This window comes from Dreissena polymorpha, chromosome 16, assembly GCF_020536995.1.
Source record: "Dreissena polymorpha isolate Duluth1 chromosome 16, UMN_Dpol_1.0, whole genome shotgun sequence".
NCBI classification, from domain to species: Eukaryota; Metazoa; Mollusca; class Bivalvia; order Myida; family Dreissenidae; genus Dreissena; species Dreissena polymorpha.
Window position 1 is genome coordinate 44,876,387 of NC_068370.1, and position 22,404 is coordinate 44,898,790.

The window sequence follows — 22,404 nt, forward strand, 5'->3', positions numbered from 1 at the left end:
ATTAACATGAAATAATTTAAGGGACAATTTCAAAGTTTCAATCCACAGGTCAAATCAAATATCAACGTTTTATTAATACCAGCTTTGTAAGTTTGGTGATTTTACAATTCTTGAACAGTGTATGTACATATGCATTTGCTATTTCACTTATCTGTTAAAGTGAGTACACGCCCAAATAACATGAAGGTCTTACATAGCTAGTAATTTCCATGTTTGTACATAATATTGTTCCTCTACTCGTAACATAAGGCGCATCGCCATGAACAAAACACACTTTTTTTCATTGTAACGCTTTATAATTATTCGGCCTATTCGTACACATGAATCCTCTTAATAAATATGGAATGCGATTAACTATACACCTTAATGAATTTCAGAAATAAACCTAAGAAAAATAATGTAAGAAACATCTTCACTCATTTTTGAAGCGTTTGTATATATTTCAAATACAATATAGTCGAGTTTTGCACGGATTATAAAAAATATTTATTTCAAACAAATAAACATCAAATCTATTCGTCAATGATAGGTTAACACCTTATCATGTAAATAGGAACAGAGGTGTTGATATGTTTTTCGTGCACATAACAATTTTTGAATGGTTATCCAACGCGGCCCATCGGTATATTTTAATAACAACCCTATAACTGAAACAACTATTAAGGACGAACATCGGACTCACTTTCTCTTAGATTGATCTTGAACTTTTCCAAGTCTGCAAAATGAGGGATGTTCGATGAATGTTGTTTTTTTTCAAGATATTCAATTCGATTTTACAAGAATCAAACATTGTCTTCAATACTATGAAATGAATTTGTTTTGTATTCGTTTACATGTGTAATCAAATATGAATACTTTTTTCTAAATGTTTTAGTGAATTATTAAAAATATACCCAGTATTCGACAATATGTAATGAAAAAAACAACATGTAAACCGGACGTATTCAGACGGATGAGGTATTTACTTTTAGAATATACTAAATGAGAATGTAAATTTTAGGTGTATATACAATACAGGTTATCCGCGAGGCGCCTTACACGGTAAAGTTCGATGTCTTATGCTTCCTTATATCAATATAATCAAATATTCATTTCAACTAGTATGTCTTCCTGAAAAATAGCTTATCTAATTTGATAATTATAGAAGTCGGTAAAACGTCTGTCGACTCAATTCTATTTCCGTATAATTTTGACGGAAGATTTAAAAAGGAAATTGCTTTTGATATGTATTCCTACCAAAATCCGCTATGTCTGTCATATTTGATACGTATGGCCAGTACTTATCAACGAAGCCAATGATGGCTCAAATGAAAAGGACAGGGTATCTGTAAATGTAACTTTTATTAACGATGGCGTCAACAACCGTAGAGTTAAACACCTTTTATAGTAAAATATAAGATACAACTTGGGCTTGTTTCGCTTATAGGAAGTCTCTTCTAAACGGCAGTAGTTTAAAAAAATACATACATGATTATCGCGATATACATTACCTGCTTCTGTAAGCTGAGACGCATACAGAAAACAATTAAATACAATTGACACAACCCCATTTCCACTAATTGAACTGAAAGTAAAATATTATTTTGAGAAAAAGTACAAATGTGTTACATCGTGGGTTCCAAAAATTGATATTTTATTATCCTTACAGAAACTATGTGTGTTCCGTGGTTAAGATCTTTTGATAAGATGCGAAATTCCTTTAATAATGCTGCAATTCATATTAATGCGACTTATGTTAATCGCATTAATATAAAGGCATTCTACTTTTTAAATTGAATTAACCGTAGAAACGGCCAAGATATTCATGAATGCATTTAAATTTCACATTGTTTAGTTGCATACTGCCATCTTTATTTCACTATTTCGACTTAAATGCACGATTGGCGGAGATTACACTGTCTATAATTGTATGATTTAAACCTTTGAAAAAGTAGGTTCTATAGATTGGACGTTTATTTGCCATTGTGTAATTATCAATAAATATTATTTGTAATAACACTTAGCAATTACGGTCTATACATATTAGCCGTACGCTAAAAACATATGTAAGATACACGTCAAGGAAGATGTCCTTTTTCATTTTTTTTTGATGGTGCATGTACAAAATAGCGTTGCGCTTTTATTTTCAATATGATTTTCGCTTGTGCTTGTACGACGCAGGGCATTTTATTTAAGTAATGTTTATTGAACAAGTTACACGAAATTGCATTTAATGTTGTACCATAATTTTTTCAACATTTGACCTTTTCATATATATTGTAACCGTAATTATTTATTGATGCAGACCTCATTTAACCATTTAATACAACATACTGGTAGAAATAATACCCGTTTCTATATTGTTGTGATGTTAATAAAGCTCATACCCTCTGTAGTAATATCTACATATAATGTGACGACCCGAAGTTGGCTACGAATGTTATGTAATCAACATATATAAATAACAAAGATATGTTTGACTGGAATTTTCCGATGCCGTCATTGTGTTCATGTCATGTTGCAACTATTTTACCATTTTAGTCTACATCTTTTATCGTTCTTCACAATTTAACTCAACTCAACTCAGTTTGTTAAGTAAAGGACATTGGCCCAAAATACACAGTATTTGACCCCAAAAATAACACATGTTTGTTGTTGCGAACACATCATCTTACTTATAAAATATATCTACGTTTGACATTGTGTTCATGATACATTTAAAATATATCAACACATCAAATTTGTGTTCAAAAGATGATACACATACAAACATAATTTCCAAAGTGGGTCATTATATGTTCTGCTCCTCAGATTATAAAAGTCATGTACAGTATTTCCAACCATATACCAGTAATATAGAAATTCTCCACGGACAACGTCATATTTACTACATTGAAAAAAAAAACGAATGCGTTTCACTATCAATAATAGATATATTTTTCTCGTTGAAACAAAATTACAAATTCTCAAATTATATGCAACATGCAACCGCCTATCAACTTCAAAATTTAATTTGTGATTGGAGCATAATGGTTTTCTTTAGATCCATTGCTATTGTCATTGTGCCAATTCTGGCGACGCAATCAATAATACGCTGACGAAAATTGCACACAACTAAATCTAAACTGTCAACATCCTGAGAGATCCAGACGATACCAAAACCATATCTAACATTTTAACATTCGTTGCCCAGGAATTACGCCCGGCGTTATCTATTAATAGTTACATAGTATAGCATTGTTAAGCAAATCTGTTATTAGGCATTATTAATAGTTTACACCAATATAAAAGCCTCCTCACATATAGGCGAAAGTCTCCCGACGTCAACTTGCGTGTACTGGCGAATAAGACTTCAGCCAAATTCGTTCTCATTAGTATATGTACGTTGCACATCGTTGGGGGTGTTTGTATGGATGCGTTTGTGAGCTTTTGCGTCCGTTGCGATTAGTTCTGTTTGTCGAGAAATTTTAAGCATGTTGAAAAACTGTTGGCGAATAAAAGTTTCGTCTATCGTTCGTTAAAATTCGTTTCAATACGTTAGCCGATCGGAAAGTCTTCGCACAGCGTTCGTCAACTGGCGTTAGAGGTCGCAGCTCTCAGCTAATTTGCATATCACGATTACTTGATTTGCATATCAAGCGAAAGAGGACGATCCGAAAACAAATCTTTGCGACAGCTTGCGAACTTTTGCGAACTATAGCGAGGATTTGCGTATTGTAGCGAATTGAATCCGACGCATTTAAGCGATTTATAACGATAAGTTAACGTTCAGAAAACGAACGGTATACGCTCGTATACGAATCAATCCGAAGGTTAACTACGATACGCGAATTTATGCGAATCCATCCGAATTATAGCGCTCCTGATTGTTTTAGTAGTTTGTGCAGACATATGCCTATATTTCATATATATAATGTTTAAGGTATCATTATTTCTTCGTCAAATGGAAGATATACAACGCCTGAAACTGCAGTATGTTGCTGCTATGGCCAATCAAGAAGTAGTCTAGCAACAACTTAACATACACCGATTTCTCAGAGGCCGACTAAGGTGGAGAAGAGGAGCCAGAGCACGTAATATCTGGAGAAGACCATGGCTGCATCCCGGGAGACGGCGCCAATTTGGCATCTATGATCAGCTCATGGTTGAGCTCAGAAGAGAAGATACTGGAACATTTAAGAAATTCCCCCGCATGCCTACTGAAATGAACGATGACATTTTGGGAAGGTATCGTCATCGCCTCGTGAAGCAACACACTCGGTACAGGGAGCCCTTGGATCCAGGGCTAAAGTTAGCTGCCATAATACGTCACCTGGTTTATGGTGTCAAGTACTCAGACATGCAGTATTCCTGGCGGGTCGCTGAGAATTCCCACTATGTAGTTGTCAGAGACGTGTGTCATGCTATATGTGAAGAATATGTTGATGAGGTTATGGCAGCCCCCTCCACACCTGAAGAATTGAGACAACTGGCTGATGGTTTCCTCAAGAATTGGAACTTTCCAAATTGCGTTGCTGCTATTGATGGCAAGCAAATAGCTATCAGAAAGCCTTCCAGCTCTGGTTGCTTATACATGTATTATAATTATAAAGGATTCGTCAGCATTATCTTACTGGCCAGTGTCGACTCGGACTACAAGTTCGTATGGTGTGATCTGGGTGGTGAGTATAAGTCTACATAAATTTAACTGCATTATTTTGTAATTACATAAATTATATGCATTTAGTGCTGTTTTCAATGTACAGTTGTATACTGACAAGTTCTTATCCTTTTGTATTTTCAGGATACGGTTCAAGTGAAGATTTATAATGAATCAGAATTCCTGGAGATGGTGCAGGATGGTTCCATTGGATTTCCAGACCCACAGCCCTTTCCAAATGACACCGTCGACATGCCATATTTCTCGGTTGGAGATGACGCTTTCAGCCTTAGCGAGAACATTCAGAAACTCTATGGACATCCATGTAGAGTCCTGACAAGAGACGAAAAAATCCTGAACTACCGGTTACCCAGGGCTAGGAGAGTATCAGAAAATGCATTTGGGATTTTGGTCAACTGATTTCAGGTATAGTAAAGTTCCGCTATTAAGACCAGGCAAAATAGTGGTCTCAATAGCGAAGTGGTCTTAATATCGGACCATTTTCCTTCATAAATTAACCATTTGGGACTTGAATATTGTCAAAAACCGCATATATTCTTAAATATTCGAAGTGTTCTTAATAGCGGAACTTTACAATACCCTTTTTCAAACCACAATTTCATTTATAAAAGATATGTTCACGTTAACTTTTAACACATAACAATACTGATCATCTGTAATTTCAGATACTTCTCACAAAGATGAACCACAGCCCATCCACAGTAAGGCTGATTGTAAAGAAATGCTGCATTCTCCAAAACTAGATGAGGATCAGATACCCCACCATGCAGAAAGCACTGGTTGACCATGATGATAGAAGAGGCGATCTGGTTCCATGGGAATGGAGAAGAGGTCGCAACTTGGAGGATACCAGGAATGTCAATATCAGGGGCCACAACACAGCAACCAAAAACGGCAAGATTGTGAGAAACACCCTGAAACACTGGGTCAACTCTCCAGCGGGAAGTGTGCCATGGCAAGACAGGATGGTGCCACATTAGAGATTGAAATAAAGTATAACATATTAGTGGAATAAGTTAATAAGAATATTGTTGTTTTTGTATTGGTCTTATAAAGGGCAGTAATAGTAAAAGTAAGACACGAAATTTACGAAAAAAAGTAAGTCTATATTAAAACGCCCGGATGCAGAAACACCGTTTCGGAAATATTCGGCGGTATGCGCAATTATGCGCGAGGTTGCGCTTACGTCCGTATCTTTACGCTCTTAATAGCTCATAATCGCTAATACATGGTTCACACCAACGGCGCTTTGATGGCGCTTTAAAGCGGCGTGCAAAGCGGCACCAAATCGTAACAAAGCTTGATAAATGCGTCAGTTTCGTAATAGATCGTGGAAAAGCTTGGAGTAAAGCGGGACATCCGGCAAGAACGCCAAAAATGTTTAAACTGTTTAAAAATTATGGGCGCTCTGTCACGAATTGAGTCAAGCGCCGAGAGCTTACCAAAGCTTAAAAAACCGTAACAAAACACACAAAGCTTGACACAAATCGTAGGAAAGATTAACAGAGCTTTGTTCAAAGCGGGGACCCCAGTCTTCACGGTCTGTCACCACTCGACTAGCTTTGTTAAGATGTCTCAAGATTTGCTACGATCTGGCATGACGATATGACACGAGGTCAGACGCTTTCATCAAAATCTGACACGCTTTGTTACACTTTGTTACGTTTTTATGAAGGACTCTCCCGATTTCCCACGAATGGAGGCGCTTTGATCAAGGATGGACACGTTCCTCTAGGCTTTATTACACTCGGCAATTTTCCTCGCGCTCTCTCACGCCCTTTCACGATCTCCTACGATACCTACACTCGTCATCCCTTTAAATTAGCCTCTGACCCATTCCTCTGTTCAACTGCAGCAGGAAGTACAACACCAGCGTTTCTTTGCTGCCAGCCAACAACACCCACTGGAGAGACAAAGTAGTCTCTGAGAGGATCTCTCTAATGTCTGGTATCCACAGTGGCGAGGTTCCCCCTCGCATGTGGCTCTGTAAGCTGAGACGCATACAGAAAACAATTAAATACAATTGACACAACCCCATTTCCACTTATTGAACTGAAAGTAAAATATTATTTTGAGAAAAAGTACAAATGTGTTACATCGTGGGTTCCAAAAATTGATATTTTATTATCCTGACAGAAACTATGTGTGTTCCGTGGTTAAGATCTTTTGATAAGATGCGAAATTCCTTTAATAATGCTGCAATTCATATTAATGCGACTTATGTTAATAGCATTAATATAAAGGCATTCTACTTTTTAAATTGAATTAACCGTAGAAACGGCCAAGATATTCATGAATGCATTTAAATTTCACATTGTTTAGTTGCATACTGCCATCTTTATTTCACTATTTCGACTTAAATGCACGATTGGCGGAGATTACACTGTCTATAATTGTATGATTTAAACCTTTGAAAAAGTAGGTTCTATAGATTGGACGTTTATTTGCCATTGTGTAATTATCAATAAATATTATTTGTAATAACACTTAGCAATTACGGTCTATACATATTAGCCGTACGCTAAAAACATATGTAAGATACACGTCAAGGAAGATGTCCTTTTTCATTTTTTTTTTGATGGTGCATGTACAAAATAGCGTTGCGCTTTTATTTTCAATATGATTTTCGCTTGTGCTTGTACGACGCAGGGCATTTTATTTAAGTAATGTTTATTGAACAAGTTACACGAAATTGCATTTAATGTTGTACCATAATTTTTTCAACATTTGACCTTTTCATATATATTGTAACCGTAATTATTTATTGATGCAGACCTCATTTAACCATTTAATACAACATACTGGTAGAAATAATACCCGTTTCTATATTGTTGTGATGTTAATAAAGCTCATACCCTCTGTAGTAATATCTACATATAATGTGACGACCCGAAGTTGGCTACGAATGTTATGTAATCAACATATATAAATTACAAAGATATGTTTGACTGGAATTTTCCGATGCCGTCATTGTGTTCATGTCATGTTGCAACTATTTTACCATTTTAGTCTACATCTTTTATCGTTCTTCACAATTTAACTCAACTCAACTCAGTTTGTTAAGTAAAGGATATTGGCCCAAAATACACAGTATTTGACCCCAAAAATAACACATGTTTGTTGTTGCGAACACATCATCTTACTTATAAAATATATCTACGTTTGACATTGTGTTCATGATACATTTAAAATATATCAACACATCAAATTTGTGTTCAAAAGATGATACACATACAAACATAATTTCCAAAGTGGGTCATTATATGCTCTGCTCCTCAGATTATAAAAGTCATGTACAGTATTTCCAACCATATACCAGTAATATAGAAATTCTCCACGGACAACGTCATATTTACTACATTGAAAAAAAAACGAATGCGTTTCACTATCAATAATAGATATATTTTTCTCGTTGAAACAAAATTACAAATTCTCAAATTATATGCAACATGCAACCGCCTATCAACTTCAAAATTTAATTTGTGATTGGAGCATAATGGTTTTCTTTAGATCCATTGCTATTGTCATTGTGCCAATTCTGGCGACGCAATCAATAATACGCTGACGAAAATTGCACACAACTAAATCTAAACTGTCAACATCCTGAGAGATCCAGACGATCCCAAAACCATATCTAACATTTTAACATTCGTTGCCCAGGAATTACGCCCGGCGTTATCTATTAATAGTTACATAGTATAGCATTGTTAAGCAAATCTGTTATTAGGCATTATTAATAGTTTACACCAATATAAAAGCCTCCTCACATATAGGCGAAAGTCTCCCGACGTCAACTTGCGTGTACTGGCGAATAAGACTTTAGCCAAATTCGTTCTCATTAGTATATGTACGTTGCACATCGTTGGGGGTGTTTGTATGGATGCGTTTGTGAGCTTTTGCGTCCGTTGCGATTAGTTCTGTTTGTCGGGAAATTTTAAGAATGTTGAAAAACTGTTGGCGAATAAAAGTTTCGTCTATCGTTCGTTAAAATTCGTTTCAATACGTTAGCCGATCGGAAAGTCTTCGCACAGCGTTCGTCAACTGGCGTTAGAGGTCGCAGCTCTCAGCTAATTTGCATATCATGATTACTTGATTTGCATATCAAGCGAAAGAGGACGATCCGAAAACAAATCTTTGCGACAGCTTGCGAACTTTTGCGAACTATAGCGAGGATTTGCGTATTGTAGCGAATTGAATCCGACGCATTTAAGCGATTTATAACGATAAGTTAACGTTCAGAAAACGAACGGTATATGCTCGTATACGAATCAATCCGAAGGTTAACTACGATACGCGAATTTATGCGAATCCATCCGAATTATAGCGCTCCTGATTGTTTTAGTAGTTTGTGCAGACATATGCCTATATTTCATATATATAATGTTTAAGGTATCATTATTTCTTCGTCAAATGGAAGATATACAACGCCTGAAACTGCAGTATGTTGCTGCTATGGCCAATCAAGAAGTAGTCTAGCAACAACTTAACATACACCGATTTCTCAGAGGCCGACTAAGGTGGAGAAGAGGAGCCAGAGCACGTAATATCTGGAGAAGACCATGGCTGCATCCCGGGAGACGGCGCCAATTTGGCATCTATGATCAGCTCATGGTTGAGCTCAGAAGAGAAGATACTGGAACATTTAAGAAATTCCCCCGCATGCCTACTGAAATGAACGATGACATTTTGGGAAGGTATCGTCATCGCCTCGTGAAGCAACACACTCGGTACAGGGAGCCCTTGGATCCAGGGCTAAAGTTAGCTGCCATAATACGTCATCTGGTTTCTGGTGTCAAGTACTCAGACATGCAGTATTCCTGGCGGGTCGCTGAGAATTCCCACTATGTAGTTGTCAGAGACGTGTGTCATGCTATATGTGAAGAATATGTTGATGAGGTTATGGCAGCCCCCTCCACACCTGAAGAATTGAGACAACTGGCTGATGGTTTCCTCAAGAATTGGAACTTTCCAAATTGCGTTGCTGCTATTGATGGCAAGCAAATAGCTATCAGAAAGCCTTCCAGCTCTGGTTGCTTATACATGTATTATAATTATAAAGGATTCGTCAGCATTATCTTACTGGCCAGTGTCGACTCGGACTACAAGTTCGTATGGTGTGATCTGGGTGGTGAGTATAAGTCTACATAAATTTAACTGCATTATTTTGTAATTACATAAATTATATGCATTTAGTGCTGTTTTCAATGTACAGTTGTATACTGACAAGTTCTTATCCTTTTGTATTTTCAGGATACGGTTCAAGTGAAGATTTATAATGAATCAGAATTCCTGGAGATGTTGCAGGATGGTTCCATTGGAATTCCAGACCCACAGCCCTTTCCAAATGACACCGTCGACATGCCATATTTCTCGGTTGGAGATGACGCTTTCAGCCTTAGCGAGAACATTCAGAAACTCTATGGACATACATGTAGAGTCCTGACAAGAGACGAAAAAATCCTGAACTACCGGTTACCCAGGGCTAGGAGAGTATCAGAAAATGCATTTGGGATTTTGGTCAACTGATTTCAGGTATAGTAAAGTTCCGCTATTAAGACCAGGCAAAATAGTGGTCTCAATAGCGAAGTGGTCTTAATATCGGACCATTTTCCTTCATAAATTAACCATTTGGGACTTGAATATTGTCAAAAACCGCATATATTCTTAAATATTCGAAGTGTTCTTAATAGCGGAACTTTACAATACCCTTTTTCAAACCACAATTTCATTTATAAAAGATATGTTCACGTTAAATTTTAACACATAACAATACTGATCATCTGTAATTTCAGATACTTCTCACAAAGATGAACCACAGCCCATCCACAGTAAGGCTGATTGTAAAGAAATGCTGCATTCTCCAAAACTAGATGAGGATCAGGTACCCCACCATGCAGAAAGCACTGGTTGACCATGATGATAGAAGAGGCGATCTGGTTCCATGGGAATGGAGAAGAGGTCGCAACTTGGAGGATACCAGGAATGTCAATATCAGGGGCCACACCACAGCAACCAAAAAAGGCAAGATTGTGAGAAACACCCTGAAACACTGGGTCAACTCTCCAGCGGGAAGTGTGCCATGGCAAGACAGGATGGTGCCACATTAGAGATTGAAATAAAGTATAACATATTAGTGGAATAAGTTAATAAGAATATTGTTGTTTTTGTATTGGTCTTATAAAGGGCAGTAATAGTAAAAGTAAGACACGAAATTTACGAAAAAAAGTAAGTCTATATTAAAACGCCCGGATGCAGAAACACCGTTTCGGAAATATTCGGCGGTATGCGCAATTATGCGCGAGGTTGCGCTTACGTCCGTATCTTTACGCTCTTAATAGCTCCTAATCGCTAATACATGGTTCACACGGCGCTTTGATGGCGCTTTAAAGCGGCGTGCAAAGCGGCACCAAATCGTAACATAGCTTGATAAATGCGTCAGTTTCGTAATAGATCGTGGAAAAGCTTGGAGTAAAGCGGGACATCCGGTAAGAACGCCAAAAATGTTTAAACTGTTTAAAAATTATGGGCGCTCTGTCACGAATTGAGTCAAGCGCCGAGAGCTTACCAAAGCTTAAAAAACCGTAACAAAACACACAAAGCTTGACACAAATCGTAGGAAAGATTAACAGAGCTTTGTTCAAAGCGGGGACCTTAGTCTTCACGGTCTGTCACCACTCGACTAGCTTTGTTAAGATGTCTCAAGATTTGCTACGATCTGGCATGACGATATGACACGAGGTCAGACGCTTTCATCAAAATCTGACACGCTTTGTTACACTTTGTTACGTTTTTATGAAGGACTCTCCCGATTTCCCACGAATGAAGGCGCTTTGATCAAGGATGGACACGTTCTGTTAGACTTTATTACACTCGGCAAGTTTCCTCGCGCTCTCTCACGCTCTTTCACGATCTCCTACGATACCTACACTCGTCATCCCTTTAAATTAGCCTCTGACCCATTCCTCTGTTCAACTGCAGCAGGAAGTACAACACCAGCGTTTCTTTGCTGCCAGCCAACAACACCCACTGGAGAGACAAAGTAGTCTCTGAAAGGATCTCTCTAATGTCTGGTATCCACAGTGGCGAGGTTCCCCCTCGCATGTGGCTCTGGAACATCTTCACAGTGAGGTCCATGTCTCCAGGCCACAGGTACAAAGTTGTGCGCTTCATCCTCGTGGTCCATCTCATTGGCTGCCACCACCACCCTATGCCTCAACAGATGGTGCAGCACCACAGCAGTCTCCACCAAATTTCTGACGTTCTCTACCTTCTGTTCCAGTGTTCCCAGCAGGCAACTGAACCTGTTGGCCAGGATGCCAAAAGCATTCCCAACCACTCTTCTACCCCTTGAGATCCTGTAGTTGCAGATTCTCTGCTCATCTGTTATCCCTATTCTACTGTTTGGCTTCATCATGTTGCTCTTCAGGGCAAAAGCATCATCATTCAGGATGAAGTATGGAAAATCTGGCTCAGTTTCTTTAGAGATGGCATGATAGGGGCAGCCCTATGGACCCATCTTCTAGGCATTCAAAGAGCTCAGAGCCTGTAAATATCTGGGAGTCAGTCATGTGTCCTTTACCTCCCAGCTTAATCCAGGTGAACTTGTATTCTGCATCTACAAGGGCCAGCATCGATATGGAGAAGAACCCCTTGTAGTTGCGGTAGAAACTGCCTGTGTTTGCTGGCTTCTTGATGGCAATGTACTTTCCATCCAAGGCACCAACTGCATGGGGGACATTCCACCTCTGTTCAAACTGCTGGGAAAGGTGTCTCCGTGCTTCAGGGGTTATAGGTTCGTTCAAATCGTCATCTTTAAACACCTGTACAATGGCCGTGCACACTTATGGAATCAGCTCTGATATGATGGAGATACGACATCTGAATCCATATGCTAGTGACCTGTAGGTGTCCCCATTAGCCAGATGACTCAAGGTGATTGCCAGCTTGATGCCAGCTGACACGAGATGTCTGTAGTAAGTCTGCTGCTTCTGGATGACTGGTGCCACTTTTTGCAGGATATAATCGAACACCTCAGGGTTTAATCTGGTGAAGTTGCTGAAGGCAGCAGCCAGCAGGATCTGATTTGTGTGTCCAGGAGGCTAGTGTAATGACCATGTTGCTGTCTTCTTTCTTCAGTGAGCCATGGCCTGGTCCAGCAGCTTTTGATAAATGGTCTTCTCCCTCCTGCTGGTAGGTCAAACTCCCCTTGTCTTTGCTGTTCTTCCTCCCTCTCATCCGCCTGAAGGGCTAGGATATAGTTATACAACAGGGAGACAAACGTCATGTCTTCTTCAGATAGATCATGCTCTGGTACATCTGGAACTTTTCGATCTTGTTGTTCTGTCATCGTGTTCTGGAGTCAAAGATGCAATGACTGTGTGGATCTGCTGCATCTTTAGGATCAAGAGCGGCATAAAAATCGGCGATCTCGACATTTTCCAATACGTAACAGAGCGTGAAAATGCACACTAGAGCTTGATGGTCGTATCAGAGCCTGATTTAACGCGTCATAATGGCCTCAACGCGTAATAAAGCTTATCAAAGCGTGATTTCAAGCGTAACAAAGCCTGATCAATGCGGGATCAAAGCGTGAGGAATCGTAACAAGTAGGGAAATATTTCGTCCCCAAATCGGCAACCTTTTCGTATCAGAGCGTATCAGAGCTTATCAGAGCGTAAGACATCGTGATATTTTTTGAAAAGTAAACAAAAATGACAGCGCTTTGCCAGCTGATTTAAAGCGCGGTATTCGCCGTTGGTGTGAACTAACCATAACCGAAAGAACGAATTTTATTTGCGCGACCTAACGCTTTCTAGCGAATTGCAGTAACTGTTCGTCAAACTTCGTACATCATTCGCATCAAATAGTTCCTCTTCGTTAACTTTTGTTATAATGTTACACAATGTAACAAATTTTCCAATAATTTCGGCAAGAAATCGCTAGAATTCATAAATTTACCTTTTTCGCCAGGCTTCGTCATATGGATTCGTCTATGTCGGGCCACATTCACCAAGGGCGATACAGGTATTAGTTTTTTTCCTGAAATGCAAAAGGCGTTTACAAAATGTATTTTGGACTGTTTTAATGGCATTTACATATTCATTTCCCAACATATGTGAGCCGTATAACAATATTGGCTTTATCATGCTATCAAGAAGTAAACGATTTTCTTCAGTAGGGAAGTTTCCAACTGTCCTCGTTTAACTATAAATCGATAATTGCTTTTGACGCTTGTGAGCTCAGTTTATCTTTCGCAGCGTTCCACGATATTGTGGGTGTGAACAATAATCCCACGTATTTATAAGCGGAAATGGTATTTATTTTCGTACAAAGATATGTCCATCGCTCGTTATTTCTTTGAAGCCCGCCATTTCTTAAAACAATTATTTCAGTTGTATCTAAATTAATCTTCATTCGCGTGTAAATGCAAAATTGATCAACAACGTATAACTGTTGTTGAAGTTTAAATGCCGTTTCTGCACAGCTAGCAATATCGCCCGAAAACATGAGGCATACAATGTTAGGTGTTTCATATGAAACGAAAATTCCAGACCCACATATTTCATGTAGCATTACTGATAATTCATCCATAAATAACGCAAATATGGTAGAACTGGTCTTGTCCCCCTGACGGGTACCAATATCAAATGGATATTGGAAAACATTCTGATATATGTATAGTAATTTGACAATTGTTTCTATACTTCGCAGCATAATAAGTGATGGCTGTATGTTGATTTTTAACACAAGAATAGATCAATCTGTACATATTTTAGTACGTTTATGAATTTAGCTTTTAATTCCCGTTCTGTTAAGTGCTTGAAACATTATATCGTGGTTTATTTTATCAAATGACTTTCTTAAGTCTATATATAAGCAATAGAATCTACCCCCTTTTGACAAAATTTTCCAGCCATCGCTCTTTTAAATGCAAAAAAAACATCTCTATAGCTGAATTGCCGTCCCGAAACCCTGCTTGAGATTCATCCAATTTATTGTGATCTTCCGCCCATTTATATAATCGCTTATTTCATATACTGGTAAATATTGTGTACATTATATTAGTTAAAGATTATCCACGGTAATAATATGTGTAGGTCCAGATTTGTGTGTTCAATGTGCGGGAACAAAAACTGTCACGTGACCACAAATGCGAACGACCACGGCTATTTTGCGGACGAAACGTCAATTGAAGGTATGTTTCTTATGTTTTCTCCGTTTTAGCAGAACACATGTAACAACGCATTAGTGCACCGTACTCAGTGCGAATTCTACTTTTCATTGGTGTATTGCTCATATTGTTAGATATAATACTTTTTGAGAATATTCAAAGATAAATATCGAACTCGACTATGCAGACGACCACACATCTTGTTTCTGTGTGCGTTTCTCTTATAAAAGACCACGTTGTCAATGTTTAACTATACGAAACAGACCAACAGAACAGCTTCAAAATCTAAATAGTTTTAAAATGGTTATTAACATTGTCTATAGTATAATTATAAGGGGAAAAATACATGTGCGAACGACCACACTTGGAATACAAATTTATGCAAACGACCACACTTAATTATTAAACACTCGTTTTGTTGAGTACCTTTGTTTACTTTAGTATAATTTAGTATATAGTCATAGAATATTTATGCATATAACAATATATTTTTTATTATAGACCATAAATATACCGTACGGGACGATCGCATATATATCATCTGCTGGAGAAGTCCAAGGATTTACATCAGAGTGTGACCAGAACTGTGCGGCATGCGTATCTAGATCCAGAGCAGTCGTTACTGATATTACGATGGACTTTTGGCTACGAAAACAAACTTCGTTGTGTTTATCCCGCTTGTGCATATGTGCTCAGTTCCGATCGTTATGACAAAACAAATATGAAATGGAAACCACGTGGATTGTTAAACTTCGAAATATGCTAGCAATGTTTTATTTTTGAAAAATATTTTTAAGTTACTAATACCTAAATACGAACCATATACATTTGTTTCAATATATTCTATCATAATATTTGCGCTTACTGATGTTTAAAATAATAAAGCTAAATATCTTAAAGGGACCATATCTTTGATCAGCGAAAAGGGAGTAAGAAGAAAGCCGGGACCGTTAATACTGGCAGAAACTTTCTACAAAAAAGGCTCCCTTGGTGTGAGTTGGAAAAAGCTAGAAGAAATGAATCCAAAATGCTGGTTACTTCTTAAATGGGATTAACAGACGTCATATAACTTTCATTGTGTTTTGTGTACTATATTGGAACAGCAAAATGTGTAAATAATATAAATTATATACCAGCTAATGACATATTCGTTTAAAGGTAAACACTTATACGAACATTGACCAACTGCATTTTTTCTTCTACATATTGCATACGTATCCCATGCACCAATGGCGTTTGTGTATACACAACTTTTACGTGTTATAAGTGTTAATGTACGCATATTAAATTTTAAAATAAGGTGGACATCTTATGAAATATGCAGTTATTTACAATGATGTTGAATGGTGAAACGGGGGAAAATTGAAATGTGTATCCTTTCTATCACAAAACTGTACATTTATTTTATTTACCACAAACATTTTTCTGATCCACAATTTATTATGAAAATAATCAAAGACAAAGATAACAGTGCGGATATTTGCAATAATAAAACTGTAATGTATAATTATTTTTTCCTGAACAGATTACCAAAGAACATAAACATAAAAGCACTGAGTGTAACTAGTCATAAATCATCACAATTAATGACTTCGCCATATGGAACATCAAGTATACATGTATATAAGACAAAAGCAAACCATCAATCAAATATTGTGTTCAAACTTTAAACTAGAAATGTTTATATTATATCTGTACTAATCAGGTTTTTGTATCATGTAACTCATTTCTTCTTCCAATAAGCATAACAAATTGTATAAACTATTTTAATGAATCTACAACATCGTTATCGTTAACGCATATAAAAACATTAACAAACGAAACATGAACTAAATAACAAGGTTTATAGAAATGATTTATCACATACACGAATTTATAACCAATACTATGGCACTATAAAAAAGCAAACAACTCGTAAATGATTATAAAAAATACCCCCGACATGGCACCTTACGAGCAGGTGAAAAACAATGTTGATGTCAAAATTGTGTTCCGACTACACATAGATCACACACAATAATAAGATGTTAGCCGTAGATATTCGAATTAGTCGCCTAGTTTCATGGAGCATTACTCCCAATAAATGGACATATCGACGGTAACCCCTCTAAAAATACATATATAAAATACAATGATTGTAAGGTATAAAACACAAAAAGCAATACTATGTTGATGGAACCGTTTAGAAATATAACAGCTAAAATATTGTTTAACCAACACGTCCTCTGTTTGATTTAAACTCACGCTTATGGAATCCGATTGCATCACATCAAAGTATACAATGAGCATACAAGTAATGGTATCTACACTGCGCTTGGAGGTATTTCATGTACATTATATTAATATAAGCTACATACAATGTCGCCGCAGTCGCAAAAAAAATATCCCATGGACAACTTTGTATAATGATTGAAATATATCATATGCTACTAAGTGGCCATCAACAAGAGATCTACGTTTAAGCAATAATTAAAAATAAATTAAACTGGATAAACTGCCAATTAGTCCCTATAAAATATTGTTGCATCCTTAAAAATAACGTCTTGCACTTCTACAAATTGTTTACCCATTTTCTCGCCGCATGTGCTTCTGCAGGTCAGCATTTGTAGGAAATGGCTTACTGCACTTGATACACACGAATGCTTTCTCTTCGCCATGGACATGACATCAAATATTATAATTATCAGTACCATTTAATAGCGTTTAATTATATACGAACATTCTCAATTTTCTTATTTTAGTCAAAATGTTTTATAATGGGTCAATTAGTATTAATCATATTGAGTAAACTATCATTACTACAAGCTGCTAATTAAGCCCATGTTGATCCAATTACAAACATAAGAAAGAAAAACTTTTTGCATGTGACATGCATGATAAACTAGTTATTAAAAAGAAGAACTTTACAGCATATTTTTGTATTCATTACACTTTCTGACAAACATAATTCAATATATGATTTACAACGTTATTGCACCTGTGCCTGTTCAGATTCGCCTTGCTGAAGTACACTTAATTGCAGCAGGTATATCCCTTACCAGTCCCTCTGTGACTCATCTCATGCTGGCGCAGAGACGACTTGCTTTTTAGAACGTTGCCACAATAGCGGCATATATGTGGTTTTGAGTGATCTGAATATTCATTTCATTGCACGCATACATGTGTCAAGCATATAGTGTGTGGTCGTTCGCCTATAACTCGAGTGTGATCGTTCGCCAATTTCAAAACACATGTCGTCGGTCGTTCTAAACAATATAATAATAATATTGAGACTTATATTTGGTCGTATTTGAAAAAATACGCATACTGACAGTTATAAAACCATCGGTTTCAATCACTGATACACAGGTATTAATAAAAATGTGCTGGTCGTCTGCATCGTCGAGTTCGATATTTGTCTTTGAATGTTCTCAGAAAGTATTATACCTAAAGATATGAGCAATACATCAATGAAAAGTAGAATTCGCACTGAGTACGGTGCGCCAAGACATTGTAACATGTGTTCTGCTCAAACGGAGAAATATAAGAAAACATACCTTTGATTGACGTTTTGTCCGCAAAATGGCCGTGGTCGTTCGCATTTGTGGTCACGTGACAGTTTTTGTTCCCGCACATTGGTGTTCGACATTTTATACTCTAACCCCAAGTTTTAGGAAAATAACCAGAATCAAAAAATTTATTAAGAAGTAATACTAAAAAAGGTGTAATATTGTTTAATGATTTTGTATTCAACTCAGCTGGTATCCATCTATTCCACTGCTTTTATAATTTATTAAATTACGACTTTGAAATTCGACTTCTGACAGTTTAACAGGCTCAATTAACGATATCACACCATCGTTTATGGCATCTGTGTTACTGTTTGTAACAATGCTCGGCGCTTGATTGCTGCATAATAAAGCTACAAAAGTAGTGGTGGCATTCATCATTTTCCTCGATACTAGTAGTTATGTTTTATTGCGGTTTGGCTTTTTTCCACATGAAATTCGGATTTTTTCGATTCTGGAGTAATTCTTCTCAATTTTGTCTTTGTAACTCAAAAAATATTATTGCAATGACTTTTAAATATATTTATATGACCCTTATACTCATTCAGTCCAGATGCTAAATTAAAAGCTCGATATTTTCGTAAATATGTGCATATTTTTAAAGAATATCAATAACATTGTTCATTCTACCAAATTTTATAAGGTCATCTTTGAACCGACAAAACCCATTTGTAGCGCTTTGAATATTTCTGAGATATCATATGCGGTCATACATCTGAAACATAATATCATTCCTTTGTGTCATGTCAACGAAAAAGTGCCAATTTCAGATTAGTACAATAATACTGCGTCGTGTATGTGTCCACTTTTGTATAGGGTGACTCGCCCTTGAGTCGGACGGGTTTACGGTACAATTATATAAATTTTGTATCAAAGCCGAAACTCTGCTTGTGAAGATTTTTGGAATCAGAAACAAACAGAAATAAATCATTGCTTTGCATAAAGATACTGAATATATTTTCCTTAATATCGATGACTTGTTGGTGCATAGTGAACATCAGCTTTTGGTACGCTTCACCTCGGATTATCCTGTAAACAACTGTGCAAAATTATTGTATTATTAAGAATGTTTGTTCAATAAGTACAAAAATGCAAATAAATCAACAAACACGATATTAACATGTATAAACACATGTATTATATCACAAATATGAAAAGACAGTGGTGGCATATCTTACTTGCATTTTCGGGTTGAAGTGTAATTTTGAATTTTGTTGATGAATCATTTTAGTTTTGATAGGGAAAGCCTTGTATTGTGTCGCTCTAAATGTCTACTAAACTTATTGTTGCTATTGTTACACATATGTCAGTGGTTAGGAAGGGTTCTCGTGTATTCATTATTCTTAAGGTTATGTGCTGAAGTCGAACTAAAATCATCGTCTCCATTGAAATCTTTTGGGATAACGTGGTCGTCATGCGATACTGGTGGCGGTTCTACAAAGTCGAGTATTTTATCAGATAGCCACATTTTATTTGTAAATAATTGTAAATCATGGTATCAGACATATAACACATCCCCCTTAATTATGTCCTGATGCCATTTTGTCTTCACGTCTCGATTAGACCATGGTGAAAAATCACTTTAACCTGGGATAAAGCTCCCAAGTGTGGCTGGTTTTCGCCTTGCCCGTTGTGTATGCGTGGGATTTCCATCAAGTACGTTGCATGCATGCGATAGATTCCATCGGCGAAATCTGCAACTTTCACCCATCATCCTGCCAAAGTGGGACACATTATTATCCCCTTACATATTTCCTTAACAATAAGAGGCAAATTATTTGCTGGTTGCCGTGGTTTTTATTAGCAGAAAGTCATCAATTTCGTAAATATTCATACATAAATATTCGGCTGCAAGTAAAGACATTTAAGTGTACTCTTAAACAATGGTATAGGCACTAAATACAATTATATCAATCGAACGAGCTTATAAGAACGGGGGAGGGGAAGGGAAACGCCATGGTAATCAAGAACGTAATCTAAATATTTTTATGATCGCCGCAGAAAGCTGTTGCAATAAATACCACAAGTTTAATGGACTCAAACATTATGCAAAAAGTATTATGATGGCAGTCGTCTTTGTTTTACCTATCTGACCATATCCAAATCAAATGTGTATTAATGTCATTAGGAAACGTACCTTACGATGGGTGCCTATGGTTCAAACTAAATAAAGATATGCTTACCTAATGTGATATTACTTAACTGAAGCTCTAGTTGTCCGCTATATGTATGAACGCCAACTTTTAGTTCTGTTTAGATGCTTATTACGGCTTCTAGTATACATGATCCGTCAGTACTAACGCAATCGTTAATCATTCGAATTAACGACCTAAGTGCACTTATATTGTTTAAATACTGCACATGCAGATTTGGTTATGACCATGCATCAGTAGATATTCTGGCAGACTGCATGCATAACAGGAATAGAGCTTATTGAAATTTAGTTCTTTTTCCCTAAAATAGATTGATCATCATTTAAGGTATCATGTGAGTGTTATGCTTGCACGGTGGATTTGTAAATGTTTGGTGTCGATCAACTGGGCATACATGCGATTGGAAGCGTGGCCTATGTTAGTATAAAACACACCTATCATAAGCAACAACATTTTGTCAATTAGCAATACTACGTATCAAAATAATCACTTACACATGTCGTCCGTCGCTCTACCTGGCATGCTTCATCGGAACAATAATTGCCGTAAGTTATTGGCGCCACCTCTTTGGAAGATGCATTAATAACAGAGTAAGTCATACTTCCGAGCGTGGCGCTAAGGACCAAAATCAAATAGGTTATATGTATTTTCCAACATTACACCTCTTATTCAAAATCGTATAATGTAGCGCGATTCGACGAAGATTTACTCGTCTATTAATACACAGCAACATAAAATGAAGAATTGTGTGGAAACATGATGATCTTAATCAATTGAGATATGATCTACTTTTTTTAAATTAACCAAAGATGTTGTCTTGTGTGGAGATGGTATTTTTTCTACCCCATTAAATCACTTATGTCATTAAAACGCATTGCAAAACTTGAGTTGCAAGGCGCGGTGATTCGTCTAAACAGTGGCATATAATAGATTGCTGAGGTCTTTGACATTTTGATAAGAACAAATTCGTTTGTTCTTGAGAATAATGTACTTTTTATAAATCCGATTATAGGCTGGGGCATACGAAAGAGCGGAGTTTCCAGCAGACACGATTCTGAAAATGCACACACCAAATTTGGTAAATCTAGCAAGACAAAGCCGCCTATGTTAACAAGTCGTCGACCGCGTTTTTATTTGTGCTTAACATTTAAGGAATGTTGGTAACAAATTCATTGTGCTTCCCCGGTATTAAAAACAATCATTGGCATGGGTAAAGTTATCCATTCATAATAAGGGAAATATATATTTTTTGTCACGACTATTAAGAGAAGCAACAGCGTTTTGGATTCAAGCCCAGACATACCGTAATACAAAATTATCTGAAAAGACCAACTTTTTCTGTTACGTTTTCATTTTTTATTACTACAGAATATTTAAAACGTGTATGCTTTAAAAGTCTTATAAGGAACTACCGGAATGTTATGTCCGTATTTTAATTTTAAACGTATATTTTAATTTAAGCTTGCCATCACTAATCAATCATTTAAACTAAGTCATTTACTTCTAATACAATTTCGTTTTGAAGTATAACTGCTTTTTGTGCATGTACAAATACTGTCACGTGTTATGCAATTGTTATTTTGCCAACATAATCATTATTTTAATGAAAGCTTACGTCTTTAAGGTAAGAATTGCATAATATCTACATGGGGAGCAGGATCATGTTGGTGAATCAAATCTGACCTGCATCATCACGTAGTTAGTAATAGCAGAATCGTTTGTGTATTGATTTCGATAATCCCATAAAAAGATATTACGAAATGTCAAATTCACGATTTTTCAATATTCATCCTATTATTCCTAACATTATGGCACATACTTGGTGATATTCAGAATACGTTTATTTGCCAGTTCTATGTAAGCATTAATTATTTAACGATGTTAGCAAAGTTT

At 36.8% G+C, this 22,404-nt stretch overlaps 2 protein-coding genes across 2 annotated transcripts; one reads left to right on the plus strand and one right to left on the minus strand.

Moving 5' to 3' along the window:
* Positions 1–9,247: 9,247 nt before the first annotated feature.
* On the plus strand, positions 9,248–10,550 carry LOC127861800 (uncharacterized). The gene is made up of 3 exons (XM_052400479.1): positions 9,248–9,748; positions 9,890–10,070; positions 10,432–10,550. The coding sequence occupies exons 1-3, from the start codon at positions 9,248–9,250 to the stop codon at positions 10,548–10,550; spliced, it is 801 nt and encodes a 266-aa protein (XP_052256439.1).
* A 1,567-nt stretch (positions 10,551–12,117) lies between these two features.
* Positions 12,118–12,874, minus strand: LOC127861801 (uncharacterized). Its single transcript, XM_052400480.1, has 2 exons — positions 12,752–12,874; positions 12,118–12,459 (listed from the first exon to the last, which is right to left on the minus strand). The coding sequence occupies exons 1-2, from the start codon at positions 12,872–12,874 to the stop codon at positions 12,118–12,120; spliced, it is 465 nt and encodes a 154-aa protein (XP_052256440.1).
* Between the last annotated feature and the right edge of the window lie 9,530 nt (positions 12,875–22,404).